The sequence below is a fragment of the Vipera berus genome, assembly GCF_964194415.1.
Source record: "Vipera berus genome assembly, chromosome: 2".
NCBI classification, from domain to species: Eukaryota; Metazoa; Chordata; class Lepidosauria; order Squamata; family Viperidae; genus Vipera; species Vipera berus.
This window is the reverse complement of record NC_138203.1, coordinates 207,667,500-207,690,567: the sequence shown is the minus strand read 5'-3', so window position 1 is coordinate 207,690,567 and position 23,068 is coordinate 207,667,500. Positions and strand designations below refer to the sequence as shown.

The window sequence follows — 23,068 nt, the reverse complement described above, 5'->3', positions numbered from 1 at the left end:
TATTACTACCGTAACAGTATTTCTGTAACAAACTCAGAACAGTACAATGGTAGGGCTTTGTGGTTCACTGTTATGGAAGCTGCAGTTGTGAAGGTGAGGGATGGACATGGGAGACAGATGCTATCGGAAGGCAAATAAACCAGGGCCTATTGCAGGCATGTCAAACTCGCAACATCACGTGATGTCGCGTGATGTATCGCGACTTTTTCCCCATTGCTGGCAATGTGGTGGGCGCAGTTTTGGTGTGACGCATCCGGCCTGCGGGCCGGCAGTTTGACATGCCTTTGGCCTATTGGAACTCTTGACAGAATTCATTTTACTGACTACTGCAACCTTCTGGATCACCTATCACTTACTGTACGCTACTGGTAATCCTTCTTGGAATAAATCTATCAATTATATTTTCTCTCTAATGAACTTACAGTAGATTAAAAATCAGTCACTATTTTGAATTATTTAACAACAAATTGGAGAGCTGCACACTTCCATCCCGTTTGATATGTTAGTCTGTTGGATCAATATATCTAGATGGAGATCATTTTCAAAATTATTTATTAAAAATGTACAGGACCTTGGCATCCTTTTAAAATGATAAAGGCACATTACAATTGTATTTTACATTAAAATACACTTGAAGCAGTGGATGTATTTCATTCAATGCTGTAGAAGTCCTAACATTTCTTCATGTTTTAGATTAACATTTGTGCAGTTTATACAAATGAAGTTACATTCTGTGACATGGCTTCATTAAAATCAGATAAGCATTATTTTTTTTTATCAGAATTGAACTGAAAGATGGTATACCTTTTCCACTAATGGGCAGGGTAAAAGACAATCTAGTAAATTTTCAGCCCAAAAACTGCCATACAAGTGGAATCTTTGTTTAGCAGCAAGTGAAAAAAATGTTTGTGGGCATTGTCTGTAATCTTAAAGCCTAGAGAAATTTATAGAAGATCATGTTAACTAAACTCTTCGGTTACTTTATATTCCAATTTCAATTTGTCATACCGAAGTGAGAACCTAGTTGACACTAAGTGATTCTTATCTCTCAAAATTATAAATCGGCTCTCGCAGCTCTTTAGATTCCACAGTTGGTAGTATTGGCCCAATAATTCATATATGGCAGACTTCCAGACATTTACTGGAAATGTTTCAAATTGTTTTCCTTTCCTACATTTTGTACCTATTGGCTTTAGATATTGGAATTAGCATCTTGGCCAACTTTACCAGTGCATCTCACCTGTGATACTGAAGCAGGTGCTTTAGTCTCATTATCCGATGAGTCAGTAGTTTCTGAAGTGTCTGTTGATTCTGGGCTTCTGTTTGCATTTCCAGATTTTGCAATGGCTTGTTTTGGTATGTTTACCTTTGCTGTATTTCTCGCAGAATATCCAGGAGTGACTGGTGACTTGTTCAGCAGCGGACTACTGATTGGGGAATTTTGCACAGCTGCTTTAATCTAGAAGGAAAGATTAAAAAACAACGATTTTTGTATTGTGGGGTGGGGTGGACAGCACAGGTATTGGCTAGTAAAGATGCATATTCCAGCTAATGCATTGGAACAGTCAAGTTGGGACAAGAGAAGGATAAACCCAGTTAATACTTGAATCATATTTGATCCATTGAGAAATGTCATTCTGTCAAGTCTAATCTATTGCTCTAACTTGAAGGAGATAAGTAGAGGACAATACATCCACTCAGTGTCATTCTTTCGTACTAGCAAAACTCTAGAAAGTTGCTTATGCAGATTTAGGAGAAAGGAAGCAAAACGTAAGCATGGTTTTTCTCTTGCATTTCCTGGAACCTCTTTGAGCAGGGGAAGTGTTTTTTCTTTCCCACCAGGAGAAGGAAATGAAGAAGAGGGTCAAGCTTAGGGAGAAAGCCTCTTGAGAAAAGCTATTTAGAAACCTGGATGAGAAAAAAAAGAGGAAAATGTAAAAATAACTATGACTGGGGTGGGAGGGAGAAAAGGAAAACTGAACTTGGCCATGGCTCACATGTCAAAGTTAAGAGAGAGAAATCAACCCTATTTCCCCCCTAGTCAAACAAAACCACACCACGGAGGAACCTCTTCAAAATAAGATGCTAAATTTGACTATAATAATCAATGCTAGTCTACCTGGTCTCCCACTGGAATAAGAATTATATTCTGCTCACATTCTGTTTCACATTCTCATAACCATCCTGATGTCCACTTTTCCGCCCTCTACAGAAGTGGGGGGGAATAGCTAATAATGTATTCCCTTCCCCATTCTTGGAATGAAGTCCTCAAGTGCCAATTCGGACTTTAGCACTAGAGACAATGCTGTTGTCGATTCAAAGATGCACATGGGGGAAATAGGACAAACCATTCCTCTGAAAAGTATCCAAGCATCATTATTTCCTGGTAGCCTTAAAAGCTAATGTCTGGCACAAGAGCAGAGGTAGGAAAGCTCCATCCCAACATCCCAGGTTTTCTTGGACGAAAACGTAGCAATGAGGCAAGAGATTCAAATAATGGGGGCAGGTTCATTTAAATTTAGAACCCCGTCAAACTTGAGTGCATAATTAGCTCTACGGTATTTACTGGTCATTAGAGGACCAATTCCCCTATTCCTCCATCTCTATTTCAGCTTATATAGAATTGTAATTTTATTCACTTTAGGAAAAGTTGGATTCATAATGTCTTCTCTGAGCATCTTCTGAGGACAAAAATGCACACTAAACAAATGAACAGTGTCTGGAGGTTGATGCTATGGAGCTGCTGTCCAATCCTATAAATTTTCCTCAACATATCCTCCCCCTTGAAAATGGCCAAATGGGGAGAAGCAAAGGGTATTCTTTCTCAAAGGCACTTTCCCTGCTCTGCATGACAAATGAGTGAATTATTTAGCTAGCTTCCAGGCACAAACAAAAAGGACATGCCCTTCCCCTAATTTAGAAAACCATTAACTGGAGTTACTTGGACTGCTGGTGCTTTTGTCCCATCTTCAGAGTCAGAATCATCACTTGAGTCCTTGCTTGTGCTCGCCAGCTTCTTTAAAGCTAAAATATAGAAAAGAGGATTTGATGCCAAAGGAGATAACTTTTTTTTAAAAAAAAAAAACATTCAGCTTTTACGGCTACCAAAACTAAATTATAGGATATCCAAAGTTATCTTTGTTGCTCCACATATCAAAGTTTAAAATATGAGTACAAATCTGAAGTTTAAAATATGAGTACAAATCTGAAGTGGGGCGGATCCATTCCCACCATCACCAAACACAGTAACCAGAAGTAGCTTCAGCATCTAAGGTTCTTGCAATGTAACAGGGTATGTCCTGCTAGCTCTGCAAGATTCTGAAGCAAAAAATAATAATAATCGTGTTTCTATGACACTGCAGAGACACCCTTCAATCCTTACCCACATATTCAGAACACAATGACCACGTGTTAAATGTCACACGATTACATACACTCCGTCAAGGCAAGCTTCTTTTTAGCTCAGAAAGTTGTTTTGAGTCCCAAATTTGTAGAAAGAACTCTTAAAATCTGTTTTTCTTGAAGTGCAGTCTTTACAGATGGCATCTGGACTTGCATAAAAAGGAAACCCCTTAGGTTTTGCTCATTATAGCGGTGTCATACTGCATAAACACCCATCCTACAGGTCATTTAAGGCAGCCTCCCTGGTGGCGTTTAGATTCTATTTCCAAAAATTTCAGCAAGCCCATCAAGCCTATCTGAAGGATACTGTTTGGGAAAGGGTATCTTAAGAGGCTTTCACAACTGGCAAAAGGAATAATTCTCCTCGACAGTTGAGTTTGGAATTTTCCTTCAGCCTTGAGTAAGAACTTGGAGATTACCTGAATGAGGGACAGAAGTAAAACTACTGTAGCACACCTGCACCACTGTCGGTACGACAATAAAGATGAGACCCTTTTGCAAATGTAGAGCACTACCTATGCAACACCGCAATGAGGTCTTAAGCCCTATACCTACTCGGTTTGGAAGGTGGGGCTTTTACTGCGGCCAAAGTTGTTTCTTCCTCACTCTCAGATGAGCTGCTGCTGCTGCTTTCGGAGCTCTCGGCTGCCTTTGTGGTCTGTGTTGTCTTTTGCCCTCCTGAAATCAGTGACTGCGAAGGAGGTCCTGCTTTACTAGAAAGAGCTTTATTTGGCCCTGCTTTTCTCGCAGCTGGAGGCAGGATCTTATCTGAAGCAGACTTGTTCTGCTCTCCTTTTGCTTGGGCAGCAGCAACCGTCACCCCCTTCCCTGGGAGAGAATTAGTATTTTGATCAGCCGGTTGCAGAAATTCAGCTTTGTTTCTAGCCACGGGGTTTTTGTCCTACAACAAGAAAAGCTGGTTAAAAAAGAAAAAAAAAGATTCCCCGATATTTGTCAAATCATGCTACGTACAAAGAAACTTGTATTTTTAAAATAAATAAATAAATCTTTATTTACATTTTGTGTTAAAAACACACCATACACCAACAAAGACAAAAAAAAACCATTTACAATATACAGAAAATGAAAAAATCGAAAAATTGAAAACCATTTCAAAAATTTCAAATTATATCTACTTCTAAACTAACAATTATATTCCACTCATTAAGTCTCTTATAACCGTCCAACTCCAAAGCTTATTCATTAACAAAAACTATATCACTTCATTTTTGACCAACCTCCAAGCCACCCTCATTTCTTTAATCTTTTATCCATCCAAATATACCATTTATTCCATGATAGAAATGCTGGTGTCTCTTCTTTACCCTTCAACTTCTTGGTCAATGTGTCTGCTTCTGCACAATCAAGTATTCTCCTAATTATAACTTCATCTGGCGGGGTATGATTTGCCTTCCAAAATTGAGCACATCCCATCCTTGCCGCCGTTAAGATACATAAAACCAAATACCATATTTCCTTCTTAACATTTCCAGGCCTGGAGCCAAGCAGATACGTCTCTGGTTTAAGATCAACTAAACACCCTGTGATTTCCTCTATCCATTTTTGGATCCTCGACCAATATCTAACCACTTCCGGACATGTCCACCATAAGTGATAGTATGTGCCAATCCCTGTACAAAGAAACTTTCTGTTCCCATAGATTTCATAATAACAGCTGCCTGCTTAATATGTGCTCTGGAGAGACCTCCCCCCCAGTTCTAAAATGACGAGCACATCTGTTCTGCCATTCAGGAGCGATCACCTCAACAGATCACCAAGATCGCCTGAAACAGGGCACGACAGTCAAGAGCTGGGGGAGATACCTTGTCCCCAGCAGACTTAGCAGCTTTTGTAATGGATGTTTCCCCATCAACAGCACTAGAGATCTTCTGTATGGTAAAAATGAGGTTGACCCTAGATCAGGGGTATAAAAGTGGGATCTGGCCAATACCAGCATTCCCTTTGTGATCACTGGAGGATGCCGTTTCAGCCCCCATCCCACCCACCCCCTTTTTTTTTAAAGTGGAGAGTGTTAAGGAACAAATTGGATACCTTAAATCTTCTAAAGGCTAAAGACACCCAGTTAATAGTATACTTTAAAATTATGAACTTTTCCCCTGTGTATGTGTCTTTGTATGCTCTGATACTTTATAGCACTGAATTAAAGACATCAATTTGAAGTAATATTAAAGAGAACTTACATTTTTACCTTCTCTTAGTAAGAAAGATAAGCAATATACAAATAAGCAATATACTACTGAGGCAGCAGAATTTATCTGTAAAAAACAACTATGGACTCTTGTACAATCTATGGACTCTTGTTTTTGAATTGCAGGTAAGTCTTTAGTCAAGACAGTCACTTTTCTAAATTGCGCCTAGCTGCAGATTTTAAATAGTGTCTAGGATCTAATGTTTAAAATAAACAGGCTCCTAGTGCAGTCCTAACCGACCATCCTAGATACACTCCTTTTTGGGGGGGAGCAGAATAGCAGTGATCAAGGTCTGTTGCTTACAGTCTTTTTGGCAACTGCTTCCTCTTCAGAAGATGAATCTGAATCTTCGCTGCTACTCTCTTCTTTACTTACTGTCTTGGTTGACTTGGTGCTGTTATTCGCAGGCAGATTATCTGGAACACCCATACAAAAGAACATCATATTGATAGACTAAAGACATTTTTTTTCAACTTATATTAAAATCAATTAGAATGGTAAAGCTTCTAGAAAAGGAAGTAGCCAAACTGAATCATTGAAGAGGCTCTGTTCTCTACTTCTTCTATCAAAGGATAAATGATCGCTGAGTGACAGATCGGAAATAAAATATGCTAATTAAAAAAGTTTCTTTCAAGCATCTGGTTGAAATGATTTTGTCCATACTAGTGCAATGGACACAGTCTCAATAATCTCAATATAAACCACTCAGTCCCCAAGCTATGTCAAATAGCAATAATACATAAAAGTGTACTGAGGTTGTCCTGATTTAAATCTTCTCAGTTAATTATTTTCTACTCTTGAATTCTCGGTTTTATTATTGCAGAGATGGGAAGTTGTGAAGAAATACAACTGACTTTCAACCAAGTATCGCAAGAAAAGGGTTAACTAGAACAGCTGATCTCCATAATTAAAAATACATTGCTTTGTAACTGCCATATCTGTACCTTAACAATGAAAACTTTTGTACAACAATTAAAAAGCGTTGTTCAAAGGTACGTTCTACAGATTAGGTTGAAAAAAACTCCTGGATGCAATTTGAATTTTAAATACCTAAAGTGTCAAATCACAGTTCTAATGAATCTGGAATACTTATACTATATAAAAAAATAAGGTGTCACAAAGTTGTGGTCATGTAGTATTCCAAATATTGTGAACTTGTAACGTTGCCAGAATGATATATAAATGTATAAATGAATAAAAACTGCAATTTCCCTCTTGTTCTCAATCTCATTTCCCTCTGTATCACATTAACACAGATAGGGGTTTATTTCATTTTTTCGAGCTTATAGGGAATGAGATACAATGTTCTTGAACGACACCCATGCCACTGTCAACGCACTAATGCCCCAGCTTTCCAAGTTTCTTTGTTCTCCACTAAGAAACCACAATTCAGCAGGTTTTAGGATTTATGCACCTTTAGTTCAGCTTCTTGAAGTATTAATGAGGCATCTACATCTCCCCGTTCCATGCACCCATCTTCTTCTCAAAGTCAATCGTTTGAAAACTTTTCTGAATGGTTCATCCCCACTGGTCCTTACTTTTTATGGCTCCTGCTGCTTCCTCCTCCTCCTCTGAGCTTTCAGAACTGCTCTCGGGGTCAGGAACTCTGATCTTTACTGGAGTGCCTCTCTTGGTTTCTGTGGTCCTTTTTGGTTTTCCAAATTGGAAGAAAGTCCTGTTAGACAGATTTTATAAGGATGCTAAATTGGGAGTTAATAAGGCTTGCTAAGATTCTCAAAACGTATTCAACTGCAAGCCACTCTTCAGGAGCGCTATCTTTATTATGGCAGAAATAAAAGTTGGCATTTCTTTGCTTTACACACAAAAAACCTTGACCTGACTTGATACGGTTTGATCATTTTCTCAAGAAAGTGTAAGACCAGCAGACTTCAAATTTAATGTTAAAAATAAAATTAGAGCTATACATATCCTATGCAGGACCATGAAATTATAATGCAAAACCCAATTAAGACCGATAATAATCTAAACTGCAAGAACATGGTCCTAGGATTTTCTTATCATATACAAGAGAACAAACACAAAGGACAAAATGGCATAGCTAAATGGATCAGTTTTATATTGATATTGCTACTGTAATTCAATGCACCAGATTACTAGGCTTTGTACAAATTCATTGTATAAAAAGGATTATTTGGGTATCAAAAAGCTTAGAACAGTGATATTTTGAGGTAAGAAAGCTAATATAGTATTTATTTATTTATTTAAATTCCATTTATATCCCGCCCTTCTCCGAAGACTCAGGGCGGCTTCTGTCTTAATATAGTTGCAACTATAAGCAGCTTTTTTGAGTAAGTTATTGACAATGGACAAATTCTCTTCTTATACTGTTGTTTCAAACTACCGGTACTCCAAAACCCAATACTGAATCCGTGATACAGCATTCACAAGATCAGGACCGTTAAACCAAGTGCAAAACAATTAAATAACAATTAAGTATAGCTATAAGGCAGCAACAGGCAAAACATCTCTAACCACCCTCCAATAATAAACAGAAAAGCTTACTTTCTCCACTGAGCGATGATCTCTTTTAGAGAAATATGAGATGATGGGAAAGCTTTCTGTACAGGAAGACAAAATATTGGACTTGTATGATTAAATCATTTTTATTATAACTCTTCAGTACAAAACTCTGGATTAAAGTTACAATTCTAAACACGCATCCATTAAGTAGAACTTTACTCTTTTAAAGCAGAGATGGGAAATTAATTTTCCCAAAGGCCACATAGGAAACTGGAACTGTGGTGGAGGACTGGCCGTTGCCTTCTTCTCTCCTGCCACAAACTGAACTGGGACCACCTATGGTATGCACAACTCTACTAGAAAGTGGCTTTAGCTAGCAATTATGACTACTTTCTTGCTCTGTCTTTTTCAGGGAAGGATTACTCCCATTACACTTAAGACACCTTTTTTGCAGGTTGGGAGTCTGACACACAGCAGGCAAGGAATGGCAAGAATTACAATCAACTCAACTACAATATAAAGGTAAAAAAAATAAATACTGTCCTTTGCAGTAAATCTTCAAATAAAGACAAAATGCAACAGATCTTCAACAGACAAGATAAAGAAACATAAATGCACAGGAGTTGAGGACCTCAATAAAAATACTGAAATGACTATTAACCAGAATTTTGTGTAAACCTCACATGCTGTGTTTAAAAATTACTGAAGTAGTTTGATATACCACACTGTGAACCAATTTAAGCTATATAAATAATGTGAAAGACCACGTTTTCAAAAGAAACACTAGAATGACTCCTATGCCTACCTCAATAAGCTGCAACTAACCATTCTTTATCACCACTCTAAAGTTAAAATCACAACCTAAACCACCCCCACTGCAAACAAAATTGAGAGTGGCTTCACAAAAGGCTAAAGAGAACAAGTGGCCTGCTTGTATGTGTGTGTTTGCAGGTGTGTGCCCACATAAGTAGAGTCAATTTTTACATTATTAAGATGTTATATTTTGCTTTCATATATTTAATATTTAGAACTGAGATACTTTATGTCAAGCCCACTTTATCAAGCTCTACTACAGAGAAGAAGCCTGATAAATGGCACTGTTTAATCAATGGAACCTGGAGCACACCAATCCTGCCAGTTTGAGCTTTCTGGAAAAATACTATGGGAGACAGGCAGTCTCTCAAGTAACTAAGCCCTAGGTAAAACCAGCATCTTGCTTCACATTCAGAAGCAAATTCACAACCAGTGCATCTCACAAAGCAGAAGTGTTACATGGACATACCAAGGCATGCCTAATACTGCTTGCACTGCTGCATTCTGAACTAGTTGAAGCTTCTGGGTGGTCTTCAAGGGCAGCCCCATGTACAGCACAACTTAAACCATAAAGTGACCAAAGCATGAGTGACAGATGATTTGAAAAGTGCAGAATGAGGTAACTAGTATATTATAATAATATATATTATTATTAGCTGAGACATCTTTCAGAAATGGCATAACACAAATCCTAAAAGAATTGCATGGTTATCTCAGCATTACTTATCAGACACTAATTGCTATTTAAAGATTCAAATGGTTTAGGACTCCAAAATGTGAGGAAACACGTGTTTCCTGCTGTGTTCTTACTCAAAAATCAAGACTTTAAGTACGGATCTTGTTTTTAGCATCCTGACGCAAGAGGCTAATACTATGTGGGACCACTGGAGACAGCCTTCTTGGCTGTGGCACCTTGGCAATTTCCTTGGAGACCAGATTGACACTGATGCCACCTGCCCCAGCATAGACTGACCATGACTTTCATCCGCAAGCGCCTCTTTGTCAGTGTTCATTTAAAAAAACACAAATCATAGCAAGTTATTTATTTTCCTTGATTTGCTTTCAGGGATGGTCAGTTGCCAGAAGAGCCTACAAGCAGGCTATATTGTAAATAAGTAAAATACATAATGGGAAGTGCTTTCAGATTAGTTCTTATTCAAAATCCACATTTTTTCCACTTAATGCTTTATTTATGCAGCTATAACTCACTGAGCAATGTCTGCACAGGTGTGTGAGTAGCCTTACTGGAGCAGAAAGTGGAAGCAGTTTAGATGGATCAATATTTCTACAATATTACACTGACTATAACACCTGATTGCCTTTTTGATACACGGTGAATTGAATCTCAACCTTTCCAAGAAGCACAATATAAAGAACAAGTTTAAGGGTATCAGCCCAAGTTTTAATAAGCAATGATGATGACCTATGAGTCCTTAACTCTTCTAATGTAGCTCTTTATCTTTTCATTTGAGCATCATTACAAAACTATGTTTTGTGAGAATATAAAAAGAACATAGCAGAGACTTTTACAGAAATATAAGGTAAAGGTAAAGGTTCCCCCGCACATGCGTGCTAGTCGTTTCCGACTCTAGGGGCCGGTGCTCATCTCCGTTTCAAAGCCGAAGAGCCAGCGCTTGTCTGAGGACGTCTCCGTGGTCATGTGGCCAGCATGACTAGACGCCAAAGGCACACGGAACGCTGTTACCTTCCCACCGTAGTGGTCCCTATTTTTCTACTTGCATTTTTACGTGCTTTCGAACTGCTAGGTTGGCAGAAGCTGGGACGAGTAACAGGCGCTCACTCTGTTACGCAGCACTCGGGATTCGACCCGCCAAACTGCCGACCTTATGATCGACAAGCTCAGCGTCCTAACCCACTGAGCCACCGCGTCCCTTCTTACAGAAATATATATCATTTTAATTTTCATTAGTCAAGTAGTAACAATTCAAAACAAAAATGTATGAATTATAATCCAAAAAGATCTTGTGGGGTCTGTTCACTCTGCATACTAGCACTTCTATCTTGCTCTCTCTGATATGTCTCTTTATCTGATAATTGCTGCATACTAAATCACTATTAAAATAGATGCCATCCTGGAAATCTGGAAACTGAACATGAAGATCTGTGACAAGGTTGATTTCCAACCCATCCAAAAGGACATTCATTTCAGCTCTTAAAAACATTGTAAATGGCCAGTTTCAGCCATATGCGAAGGGGGAATAGCAGGATAGAACATACACTTACCAACTGACCCTCATGGTTTAATTTGTATTGCAGAGACATAGGAATGTCTACAAAGGGCAAAAAGTCTTAATTATTTATAGACTCCGATTGCAGGAGAATGAATGAATCTCAACTTATAAACAAAATTCCCAAACTGATGGAACTGCAGGACCTGTCTGCTACTTAGAGAGCAGTTGCCATTATGGCCTTCTCCCACAGTGAAACCAAACTGAAAACAGAAGATTCTTTCAGCAGTGTTTATGATGATCACTACGGTGCAGTTTTACTAAATGTTCATTTCACATTAGTTAGTATAACATCTCTAGGTGGCTTATGAACATTAAGAAGGTACCGATAAAGGAGAGTATTTGTAAGAAGGTGGAATCAGGGCATCTGGTGATTCATATGCCTGGAAATACATCCGTCCGAGACTAAAATGGGCAAAATTAGAGTAAGGTGCAATTTGCCTTATACCATTTAGATGAGCATTTACCTTTGTTATTCCATAATATCACAATGACCACTGTTTATTTAGGTATGCCACATGGGCACAGGAATGCTTAAACACATAAGTGTGCCTAGAATCTGTATGACAGGTAAGTGTTCAACCTCTTCAATAATCCTTATCCTGAGAATGTACATGTTCTGATCACTGCCCTAAATGTCCAAAGAGAAAGGAGACTGTTTTAATAACCCGAGTATATTCTTCCAAACAGCTCTGTAAAGCAGGTCAGTATTAGTGATGATTTCCAAGCCAAGATAGTTAAGCTACAGAAGGAGAGCACCACAAAACCACAGGTTTGGAAAAAAAAAATGAATACCACCCTCCTCCACTTAACACAATCAACTAACCCAAGGACCAGGGTGTCCTGTTTCAAACGTCCAGAGAAGCTACTTCAGCCTCGTTATCAGGCCAAAGGAGAAACCTTGTGAAGGGAACAATTCAAGGTGCAACCTGACCCGCAGCTGCCTTTCAAGCAAGCAGCAATGCTGCCGGTCCCCATGTTTCCAGCCACGTGGGCCGCGGCGCCTTTACCTGGCCGCTCTGCTCCAGCAACTCCTTGGCTGCTCTCTGATAACCCATCTGGACCAACTGCTGGTGCATCAGAGCCAGCAGCTCTTTCTGCTCTCTCTCAGCTGCCGCCATGCTCTCGACGCGCGTGTGGGGGTGGGGAGGCGTGGGGAAGCAACAACCTCTATCCCACACGCATGACTACGATCGCAGGCCCCGCGTGTAGAACAGGCGACAGACTAACCGCATGCCCCAAATTGCCTGTGCTTCTACCCTTTGACCATGGATGAGCGCCTTCATCATTTCCTCTTCCTCCCGCCCCCCCCCCCGCTCTACGGGCTTCTGGGAAATGTAGTCTGCGCGCCAAACGTTACTTGGCCGGTGTCCTTTTCTGCGTGTTTTGTCATTTTTGAGAACAAGACTGTGGCCGAAAAAGGCACAGTCGGAAAGATTGAATATAATTTAGAAAGCTACACTTCTCCCTTCGTTAATGAGGCCACTGCTTGGTTGAGACCCAGATTTCAAACTCTTGGGGTGTGTATGAGCAATTGAAACAGTAGGGCTAGGACTCTGTTTATGAAGAGGCATAAATGACCTTGATAAAGGTAGTCCTCGACTTACAACAGTTTGTTTAGTTACAACGGTTCTGAAAAAAAGTGACTTATGTCTGCTTTTCACAGTGGCGACCTTTGCAGCATCCGCGTGGTCATGTGATCAAAATTACGGACGCTTGGCAACTGGTTCATATTTATGACCATTGCTGTGTCCCAAGGTCATGTGATCGATCCCCTTTTGCAACCTTCTGACAAGCAAAGTCAATGGGGAAGCTATTCATTAAGAAGGCAGAATATAGGTGATTTAAAAATTTTCCTGTTCTAAGAGAGCATTCACTTCACATAATCATTAGATTATGTAGAATTTTTTTTATTCTTCAACTGAAGAGCAAACAGATATATACATAGATAAGCAACTTCTCTTTCTAATTTTTAACTCTAATTGCTAATGGTTATCAGGAAACCATTTATTTACAAGAAACCTATTGGTTTCCCAAGAACTGCAATGTACTGTACACTTTCTGTTATTTGTAAATGTTCCTTAACCAAATCTAGTTTGAATCTTTATTTACATTGCATGTAAATATTCAATATTTCATGTAAATATTGTTCTATGTTAATAGCACTTCCTTGTTTCAAAATAGTTGATTATATATGAATACTTATACCAGACCACCTAGCTAAATAAAGTTGGCTTTGCAAGGAGGTAGTTTATACATAGGTACAAACTATAAGGTAGTTAGATGGTGAAGGTGCTAAAGTTAGCACTTTAAAGTATAATATTGGCTCTGTTCAATCTTGGCAAAGAACGATGCTACTATTCTTAGACATCTAATAACATTCAGGGAAGGCTTCTTTAAATATAGGTTATTAAATTATAAGATATATATATATAAAGGTAAAGGTTCCCCCGCACATGCGTGCAAGTCGTTTCCGACTCTAGGGCCCGGTGCTCATCTCTGTTTCAAAGCTGAAGAGCCAGCGCTTGTCCGAGGACATCTTCGTGGTCATGTGGCCGGCATGACTAGACACCAAAGGCGCACGGAACGCTGTTACCTTCCCACCATAGTGGTCCCTATTTTACTACTTGCATTTTTACGTGCTTTCGAACTATATATATATTAGCAGTAGAAAAATCATTGACCTCCAGGATAAATGTAAAAAAGAACTCTTTATTTGCTAAGCTGTTGTCAGTCCCCTGCTGATGTCATCAGAGTAAAAAACCAGAGCTTTGAAAGTCTGCTTATAAGGCCGGATGTTTCAGCGCTCTGCTCATCGAGCGCGTCACCGGTCTACCCGCCCCGGTCGATTGTATTCTCTCTAGTCGCGTTGCATCTGCCTGCGTGCTTTTAGATTCCAGCGTCTCCTCTCCTCCTGTTATTGCCTCCCCTCCCCTGTTGTGTATCTGCATATGGTAATCTTCCCATTGTCACTTAGCTTTTGAGCGAGTTGTGTTGATATTTCCTTCTTTGTACTTGTTGTAATTCCTTGCTGTTGCATCCCCCTCCCTCCTATACGTGGGTGGTACTCTTTGTGCTCGTTGTGAGTTCTTGCATTGTTGCTCATATTTTCTTAGTGCCTGATAAGCCGGCAGTAAGTCTATGTGGCGGTTGATTGAATATTCGTTTATAGCCAGGCCTCTTTGAGTAATCAGCCACCTTTGGAAGTGTCTTGGGCAATGGTCTCCACTCCTGCAAGATCAAATGAGTGGTTGTTGCTGGCCATATGTGTCCACACCTGTGAATCTTGCAAGAACTCACAACGAGTACAAAGAGCACTGCCCACGTATAGGAGGGAGGGGGATAGATAAGATGAAAGTTACCTACTGTCGCATAGGAATTACAACAAGTGCAAAGAAGGAAACATCAACACAACTTGCTCAAGAGCTAAGTGACAATAGGGTGATGCATATGATGGGAAGAACATTACCATATGCAGATACACAACAGGGGAGGGGAGACAATAACAGGAGGAAAGGAGACGCTGAAATCTAAAAGCACGCAGGCGGATGCAACGGAACTAGAGGGAATACAATTGACTGGGGCGGGTAGACTGGTGACGCGCTCGATGAGCAGAGCGCTGAAACATCCGGCTTTATAAGCAGACTTTCAAAGCTTTGGTTTTTACTCTGATGACGTCGGCAGGGGACCGACGAAAACTTAGCAAATAAACAGTTGTTTTTTACATTTATCCTGGAGGTGGATGATTTTTCTACTGCTAATATATATATGTTAAATCATGATAGCCAGGATCATGTATAACACCAACCCATAATGGGACATATTTTATATATTGTGCTAAGCCATAAGCTTTTTTGTATACATGATTATGTGTTTACTTTACAAAGTACTATGGACTATGGACACTTCCTTGATGCCTCAGAACAAATGAAGAGAATTGCAATAAAACAGCACTTAACAATAGCACTTATATACTTATATACCGTATTTTCCAGCGTATAAGATGACCCGGCGTATAAGACGACCCCCTACATTTTCTGTTAAATTATAGGGTTTGGGCTAATAACTCAATATTTCACTTCCTGGCACACAATCTGCATATTAACAACTCGTTTAGCGTTAGTACCCTTTTTTTATAAGTGCCACGATGTTGCTAAAATAAAAGAGGTAAACTTTGTGACCCTCCCAGCCCGTGCATAAAACAGAAATGAAAAGTCTTAAGTCTTTCCGTTCCCAAATACCAAGGTTTTCCCTGAGTTTTGCGCGGTTAAACAAACGGCATTTGCGTATTAATGTTTTTCCACGGAGCACAAAATTCGCCCGAATTAAGGAAAGTGGGGAGCTAAAGAATCTGGGGCTACAGGGAATACCTCTGGCACGACAGGCAACACTGGGAAACACGAGGACTGTAGCGGCACCCTCAGTTCGAACAATCCGATCCAGAAAGCGCCCGGAGGCTCCTTCGTTACTTCTAACAGAATGTCTCCAGGCCCACATCCCACCCGCTTCACCTTTTAAACCCCACCCCCTTTTCCCCTGTACCGTTTCCCTGCTCCACCTGCTCTGTGATTTGCCCAGCTTTGCTCCTTCCCCGCCAAATGGGCGCCTCGCCTTCTTTCCTCTGAGCTCTCTCGCTTGGTGCACTGCTGCTCTCAGTTCCGCACTCCGTGACCGGGCAAGCAATTCTTCTGGTCGGCGCGGGTCAGGCGGTGCCTCGGCGGGAGCAAAGGTTCTCCCTTCCTACTGTTGAGCGGCGCACCTCTGGGGACCGCCTGCCCCTCCTCTCGTCGGGGACCTGACAGCCAGTATTGGAAGCGCCAGCATGGCCAGTCCTAGAGAGAGTAATGGCGGCAGCTGCAGCAGCCGCCCCATGATCTGACGAGAGTTTCCCCTATCACCTGTTCGCTGTTGGCCGCTTAACCACGGGTCGCCATCGCCTACCTCCATTCACCCAGCGATCCCGCCGTCCAGCAGAAAAGATCAGAGAGGTGAATAGTATTTTCCAGCGTATAAGATGACTCGGCGTATAAGACGACCCCCAACTTTTGAGAAGATTTTCATGGGTTAAAAAGTCATCTTATACGCCAGAAAATACGGTACTGCTCCATAGTGCTTTACAGCATTGTCTCTAGCAATCTGGGTCCTCATTTTACCAACCTTAGAAGTATAGAAGACTGAGTCAATCTTGAGCACGTCAGGATTGAACTCCAGGGCAGAGTTAGTCTGCAATACTGCATTCTAACCACCAGGGCTCAAAATGCATTAGAATATAGAAAAGGTAATTGTTTGATGGAAAAATATAAGATGTAACTAGGCACATGTGCCTGTATCCATGATCCAGGCTACAAACTTTAGATGACCATAAGATGGTAGTAAAAATATGCACCAACTTCTACTCTTAGCTGTGTTTTTGTAGTCCTGATCTGGCATACATAGTTTTTCTCTTTCTGTGTCTTACATTTTATCCTCAAAAACAATGCTGTATGATACACACAGGTAGTCCTTGACTTACGACCACAACAGAGCCCAAAATTTCTGTTGCTAAGTGAAACATTTGCTAAGTGAGTTTTGTTCCATTTTACAACCTTGCTTGCCACAATTATTAAGCGAATCATTGCGGTTGTTAATGTAGTAACAGCAAATCTGGGTTTCCTATTGACTTTGCTTATCAGAATGTCGCAAAAGGGGATCACATGACCACAGGACACTGCAACCATCATAAATATGGTTGCAAGGATCTGAATTTTGAACATGTGACTACAGGGATGCTGCAATGTTGTAAGTATGAAAAATGGTCATAAGTCCTTTTTTTCCAGCCCTGCAATAACTTTGAATGGTCATAAACTGCTGTTAAATTGAGGACTACCTGTATTATAAAAGGAAGATAACAGTATCTGCCTGGGTGCCTTGGAATAGCCCTCTTAACCCACATTCCCTTTGATTAGCCATGCTGATTGGGATGATATTTATTTATTTATTTATTTATTTATTTATTTATTTATTTATTTATTTATTTATTAAATTTATATTGCCTCCTACTCACACATGGCGACTCAAGACAGCTTACATGGATATAAAACACCATATAAAAAGAAAAAAAATAACAAGAAAAAAGTAATAAAATAATAATCTCCCACCCCCTCACCTCAGCGAGAACACACATTCAAAGTAGCCATTTAATGGGCTCCATCCTGCACTCAATTCCCCAGGCCCGCTGGCAGAACCAGGTCTTCAATGCCTCCCGAAAGAGAGTTGGGGTCAGTCTAATCTCTGGGGGAATGATGTTCCAGAGAGAGGGAGCCACCATGGAGAATGTCCTTCTTCTGGGTCCTGCCAGATGTATCTCCTTAAGGGATGGGACCTGCAACATTCCTTGCCTCCCCGCTCTAGTGGGCGATGATGTTTGTCCACCTGGAAGACACCAGGTGGGTTGGGGGGGGGTGTTGAGGGAACAAAGTATCAGCATGGATCTGAAAAGTAAGAACTGAACAGTTCCTTCCTCCGATTGCTACTTACTGAGGTTTTGATCACTGCTTCCAGTTTCACTTGCCCATGTTTTCATAAGAATATAGAAAGAGAGCAAAATTCCTGTATTGAGGCAACACAAGGGTTTCATTATTTTCTAACAGTGGTGGCAACAGTAAATTGAAGCTATTGTATCATTTCTGGTCTTAGGAGCAACTTGTTCCCCAAGTTTGATTCCAATATATGATGGTGACTTGGTCTTTTATTACTAACAAAGTCAGACCTGCTTTGCATGTAGACTATTACTGTATTGTAATATTTGCACATTGTCACTAGATGGTACTATAATGTTATTTCTATAGCTAAAGCATGACACAAAAAGGAAGGTCTCCTTAGAAAACAGTCCATTCTTTGTTTAGTCCCTGTGATGGGAATTGCTCATAGAACAATATATATCCTGACTGCCTTTGTTAGTACACTATGCCAATATTTTGCTAGTTCCAATAATAGTGTAATGGAAAATGGGTGACAGGCAGTGGATAGAAAATTATCGGTTCATTTGGTCTGTACTACCATCATGATACAGAAACACTAAAATGCTTGAGTTTTACAAAAGCTGTTTCCTTTCTTTCACTATTACAACTTTATATAACATTTTCATTTCATTTTTACATGAGCTATAGTTTGTTTTATCTGAACTAGACAGATGCGATTAACGTTTATCATGGTTTGCTGTAAAACTCACAATGTATTTTTTTAGATCACTGCAATTTAGAGCTGGGGGGCAATGCTAAACTCTAATTTCAAGCAAATATCAAATTGTTTTTTTGTGAGCATATTAAAAGAGATTGAGAAGTTGGGAATACACAAGTCTAAGGTTTACTACATCTCATTTTTCAGAACATGTACTGTCTTCATGAAAATTGTTAAGTGAAAAATATCTTTTTTGCTAAAACTCATATTAGAGGAATGGCAATTTGCAAATCTGCTACATTTCAAACTCAGTTGAGCCCAGAAGCCTTACAGCTTCATGAATGAATAGCCATCAGCACATTTTGCGGGGGCAAAAAAAGACATTACAGTTATGGAACCCACTTAAATGGATGAATCTGAGAATTTTCTTGGCCTATAGTTACCAGCACAGAAGGCGTTTGAGTGCTTTCATAAACATGGCAAATAATAAATAGAACTATTCAGCTTAGGAAACATTTGCATCATTATAAATAGGAAAGAAAACTGCCATGACGAAACTCTGGCACAGAAGGAACACCACCGGGCAATTATCAAAAGGTGAGAGTTTAAATTCATGTCATTTCAACCGGAGGCAGTCTATTTGTTTACTGTATTTTTAGGAACGTGCAATGTCCCTGTACAGGAGTTTCAAGAACTCACATTGCTAGATAAGTGATTCAGTGCCAGGGGAGGAATAGCAGGAAGTAGATCAGGTGAGGTGTGGATAAAGCTGCCGTGACCATGAGGTCAGTCTGTAGACTAGTCGTTATCCCCAATTTCTGGGACAAGGTTTTTCTTTGCTTTTGATTTGTATTTACTTTGTAAATATTCATTCCAACTTGCTGGATTTTATTGTACCAAGGTTTAATAAGTATTGCATTCACCAGAGCAAGCTTTTGGTTAGAATCTTATCAGTGGGCTGGAGAGCTGGCATAATTTCTTTTGTGTTGATGTTATGGACATGAGCAAGTTTTGGTGATACCTGCAAGGACCTAAAGGCCTTAAGAATTCTTACACTGTGAGTCTAAGAGGCAAAAGACAAAAATCTTGTAACATATTCAGAACAGAAACTGAATATTAATTTCTGCCACTTTTCTACACATTCATGAACATTTTTCAGCTTGAGCAGTGATTTGTAACTATGGATTTTTCCTTATGGTGGACAATTCCAAACAATTTTTAATGCAGAGAAATGAGCAGCTTTAACTTCTCAGTTCTTGGATATAGGATACTAAGGCTACCATATTTGGGCCACAACAAATCCTGACAACTTTAGATGGCGGCAAATAGATTCAGAAAATTGTAGCTTTTTTCCTTTGCCACCTGGATTTCTGCTGCCCAGATTTGGCAGGCATATAATCCACTCCTACAGTTGGGGAATTACTCCTTTTATTCCTAACCATGACAGGTCTCTACATTGGCAGACTGAGATATTCCCACACCAGGATTTAAGAGTTCTCAAGCTTCTAAGAGGAAACTTCCAAGCAATTGTCTTCCCCTATACATACCCATCTATGTTTATGTCTTTTATTAATTTGAACTCTTGACTATTTCTCTTAGTTCTCTATTGGGCACCGAGTGAAACTACATCTAATTTTCATAATAGGTTCTTTAATAATCAGCTTAATCCCAATCTGCCTGTATATTCCTCTTATCCTAAGAAATGGAATGTTGTTGTTTTTCAATTGCTAAGTCGTGTCCAACTCTTTGCGATTCCATAGACCATAGCAGGCAAGGCTCTCTGTCCTGAAAAGAAGGACTAGGGGTGATATGATAGCAGTGTTCCAATATCTAAGGGGATGCCACAAAGAAGATGGGGTCAACCTATTCTCCAAAGCATCTGAAGGCAGAACAAGAAGCAGTGGATGGGAACTAATCACCGAGAAAATCAATCTAGAACTAAGGAGAAATTTCCTGACAGTTAGAACAATTAATCAGTGGAACGACTTGCCTCCAGAAATTGTGGATGCTCCAACACTGGAGTGTTAAAGAAGAGATTGGACAACCATTTGTCTGAAATAGTATAGGCCAGGGTTTCCTGCCTGAGCAGGAGGTTGGACTAGAAGACCTTCAATGTCCCTTCCAACTCTGTTATTCTGTTATTCTCCACTGTCTCCCAAGTTTGCCCAAATTCATGTTAGTTTTCCAGTGTAAGAAGAGTGGTCATTAGGAAGAGGTGCATAGGAAAATAGGATTGTAATCCATTTCTCCAGTATAACTGTTCTGACTGCCACACAATTATTATTTGGAAGTGCCAAATGAAGCCTTCTTTCAGATTTAATAATCTGGCACTGGTAGCGATAACAGGTTTGGGTTATGACAGAAAAAAATTATTTCCCTCCATCCATGTTTATATAGTCTTTATCTAACAGAGCCTAGAAACAACAATTCATTCTTGCAAGCAGATATATGAAATATCAAGTGATATTTTTTAGTTTTCAGCATCCTGGCCTTGTTTTAGACAGAAGGTTCTTTGAATTGGGGTCCAGGATTCCCTGTAACTTTATAACAGAATTGACCAGCCCTGAATGTGGCTTCAAGGGGACCTTCAAAGTTTGTGACTTTAATAATTGAAAATTTTAAGGTAACAGAGAAGGAATAATATTAAATTCAAGGGGAACAGTGCCATTGCTTTATTCATTTCATTTGGTATTTGTATTGGTTTTGGCTATTTTTCTGAATACAAATACAGAACATATTTAAAAGGTAAGTGAAACCTTTAGCCTGAAAAAGAGTTGTACATCAAGACTGTTAACATAGGTTAGAATCATAAAGCTGGTCTTTGATACTTCAAGTAACTGGATATCCTGCCCCAAGAAGGAACAAGCACTATTATTTGTTTAAATAGATTCACTGAAAAAATAAATATTCACATTAAATTAAATGTGAGAAAGATCATTGAGAGAGATGGAGTGAAATTATAATCCCTTGGTTTACATAGAATATCCACAATTAAATCCATTTGCAAGAATCTTTGTGACATCTATACCTGGCATACTTGTACTGTCATGAAGCTGTTTTTGATATTTTTGTTAAAAATATCCTGAAGTTCAAAGGAAGATTCTATTCCAATACAGGAAAAGCCCTTCTATGATCAAAATTCCAGCAATTGGTAAATCAGTTAACAATTATTTTAACTTTTCTGTCTAAGTCAAGAAGGAATGATAGGATATGAATCATTGTGATGGTGCATTTACATATATGTATGTAAAAGGTAAAGATAAAGACCTTCTCTTGTCCAGTCATTTGAAATCCTGTGTAGGGCTCATCTCTGTTTCTTACTCAAGGGAGCCAGCATTGTCTGAAGACACTTCCATGATCATTTGGCCAGCGTGACAATATGCTGAGGCTCACAGAATGCTGTTACCTTCCCACTGAAGTGGTACCTATTTATCTACCCATATTTTCATGCTTTTGAACTACTAGGTGGGCAGGAGCTGGGGTAAGTAACAGGAGCCCACCCTGTTGTGTGGTGGTTGGGTTCTGAACCTGGACTGTCAGCTTTCCAATTGACGAGCTCAGCGTCTTTAACCACTGAGCCACTGCACCCCCTCTATGTATACAGACATTTTTTCTTGCCTAAATATTGTGAATTTGGATTGATTAGAATAGTCTAAATCTTGAGATGCAGGCATAATCTAGCTTTCTAGAAGTGCTGCTCATCACAACCTGCAGGGTCATGAAATCTGATTATCGCAATAAAGCCTTTTTTTAAGTTAATCATTGATCGATTCTGTCTTCCACTGATATAATAATGTTCATCATCACATTTGTATTTACACAAATCTCCTCCTTTTTCCTGCTGTTGTGCGCCTAGGAAAGAGAAAGAAAAGCAGCTTCCCCCTTTTCCTCAAATGACCTCATTTAAAATGTTTTCCACAGTCTGAACAGTCACCCTGAAATGAGAAGTTAGTTTCATTTTATTTTAATTACTACATTCCCAAGATGTGGGGAGAGGATGTTTACTGTTCAGCTCAGAAATGCCTCCCCATTTTCTTTCCATTATCACAATTGCTGGTAGAGCATCCCCCAGGTTAACTATTCTCAAAAACAAATAAAAGGATTTTTTTTGTGTGTTTCATGCATGTCTGCACTTCAAAGTCTTTTTCCTATTAAAGACATATCTGTTCTTCTACTACTGGTCCCTGGGCATTGATGTCCAGCTAGCAGCTGAGTATTATGGGAAATATCAAAGGATGAAACAGGTATCTAGGACAGGGGTCTCCAACCTTGGCAACTTTAAGACTTCTGGACTTCAACTCCCAGAATCCATCAGCCAGCAAAGGGAGTTGAAGTTCCCAAGTCTTAAAGTTGCCAAGGTTGAGGACCCTTGATCAAGGAAGTATAGCCTTCTCTGAGAAGGGAAAGCTGTTGAGGAACTCTCCACAGCAAAGCTCACGTCAAGACCAGGGGAGAAGAGTCTGGCATAACAACCCTGTTGTACATACAAATTTTCTTTGCTTGGTCACTTAAGGAGAAGCCAATGTGGGCAGTACCAAAACTGTCTGCTGTGTAGAACTTATTTTCATTCCTTTCCATGAAAAGAAACATGTACAGTATATAATGGCGAAAGGAAGGTGGCTTTGAAGGAATTAAAATAAAGCAATGTAGTTGCTGGTGGTGGTTGGGGTAAATATTGAGATCCATCAGGACGCAGCAAGAGGGTGAGCCATTTTCCACAAGGAAGAAAAAATGCACAGTGTTAAAATGAAAGCA

At 39.7% G+C, this 23,068-nt stretch overlaps 1 protein-coding gene across 11 annotated transcripts in view; it reads right to left on the bottom strand.

Moving 5' to 3' along the window:
* Positions 1 to 12,407, bottom strand: part of TCOF1 (treacle ribosome biogenesis factor 1) — a 59,984-nt gene extending 47,577 nt beyond the window's left edge. For 10 of the 11 annotated variants that reach the window (XR_014025072.1, XR_014025073.1, XM_081317354.1 and 7 more), the window contains exons 1-7: positions 12,166 to 12,407; positions 8,136 to 8,191; positions 7,151 to 7,287; positions 5,916 to 6,028; positions 3,958 to 4,303; positions 2,942 to 3,024; positions 1,241 to 1,459 (exon numbers count right to left, since the gene is read on the bottom strand). Coding sequence is in view for 9 of the 11 variants with exons in the window: in XM_081317354.1 (XP_081173480.1) it covers positions 1,241 to 1,459; positions 2,942 to 3,024; positions 3,958 to 4,303; positions 5,916 to 6,028; positions 7,151 to 7,287; positions 8,136 to 8,191; positions 12,166 to 12,276 (1,065 nt within the window). In the remaining 2 variants the exon portion in view is untranslated. The remainder of the gene's footprint in view (positions 1 to 1,240; positions 1,460 to 2,941; positions 3,025 to 3,957; positions 4,304 to 5,915; positions 6,029 to 7,150; positions 7,288 to 8,135; positions 8,192 to 12,165) is intronic. The other variant, XM_081317357.1, reaches the window with a different exon arrangement.
* Between the last annotated feature and the right edge of the window lie 10,661 nt (positions 12,408 to 23,068).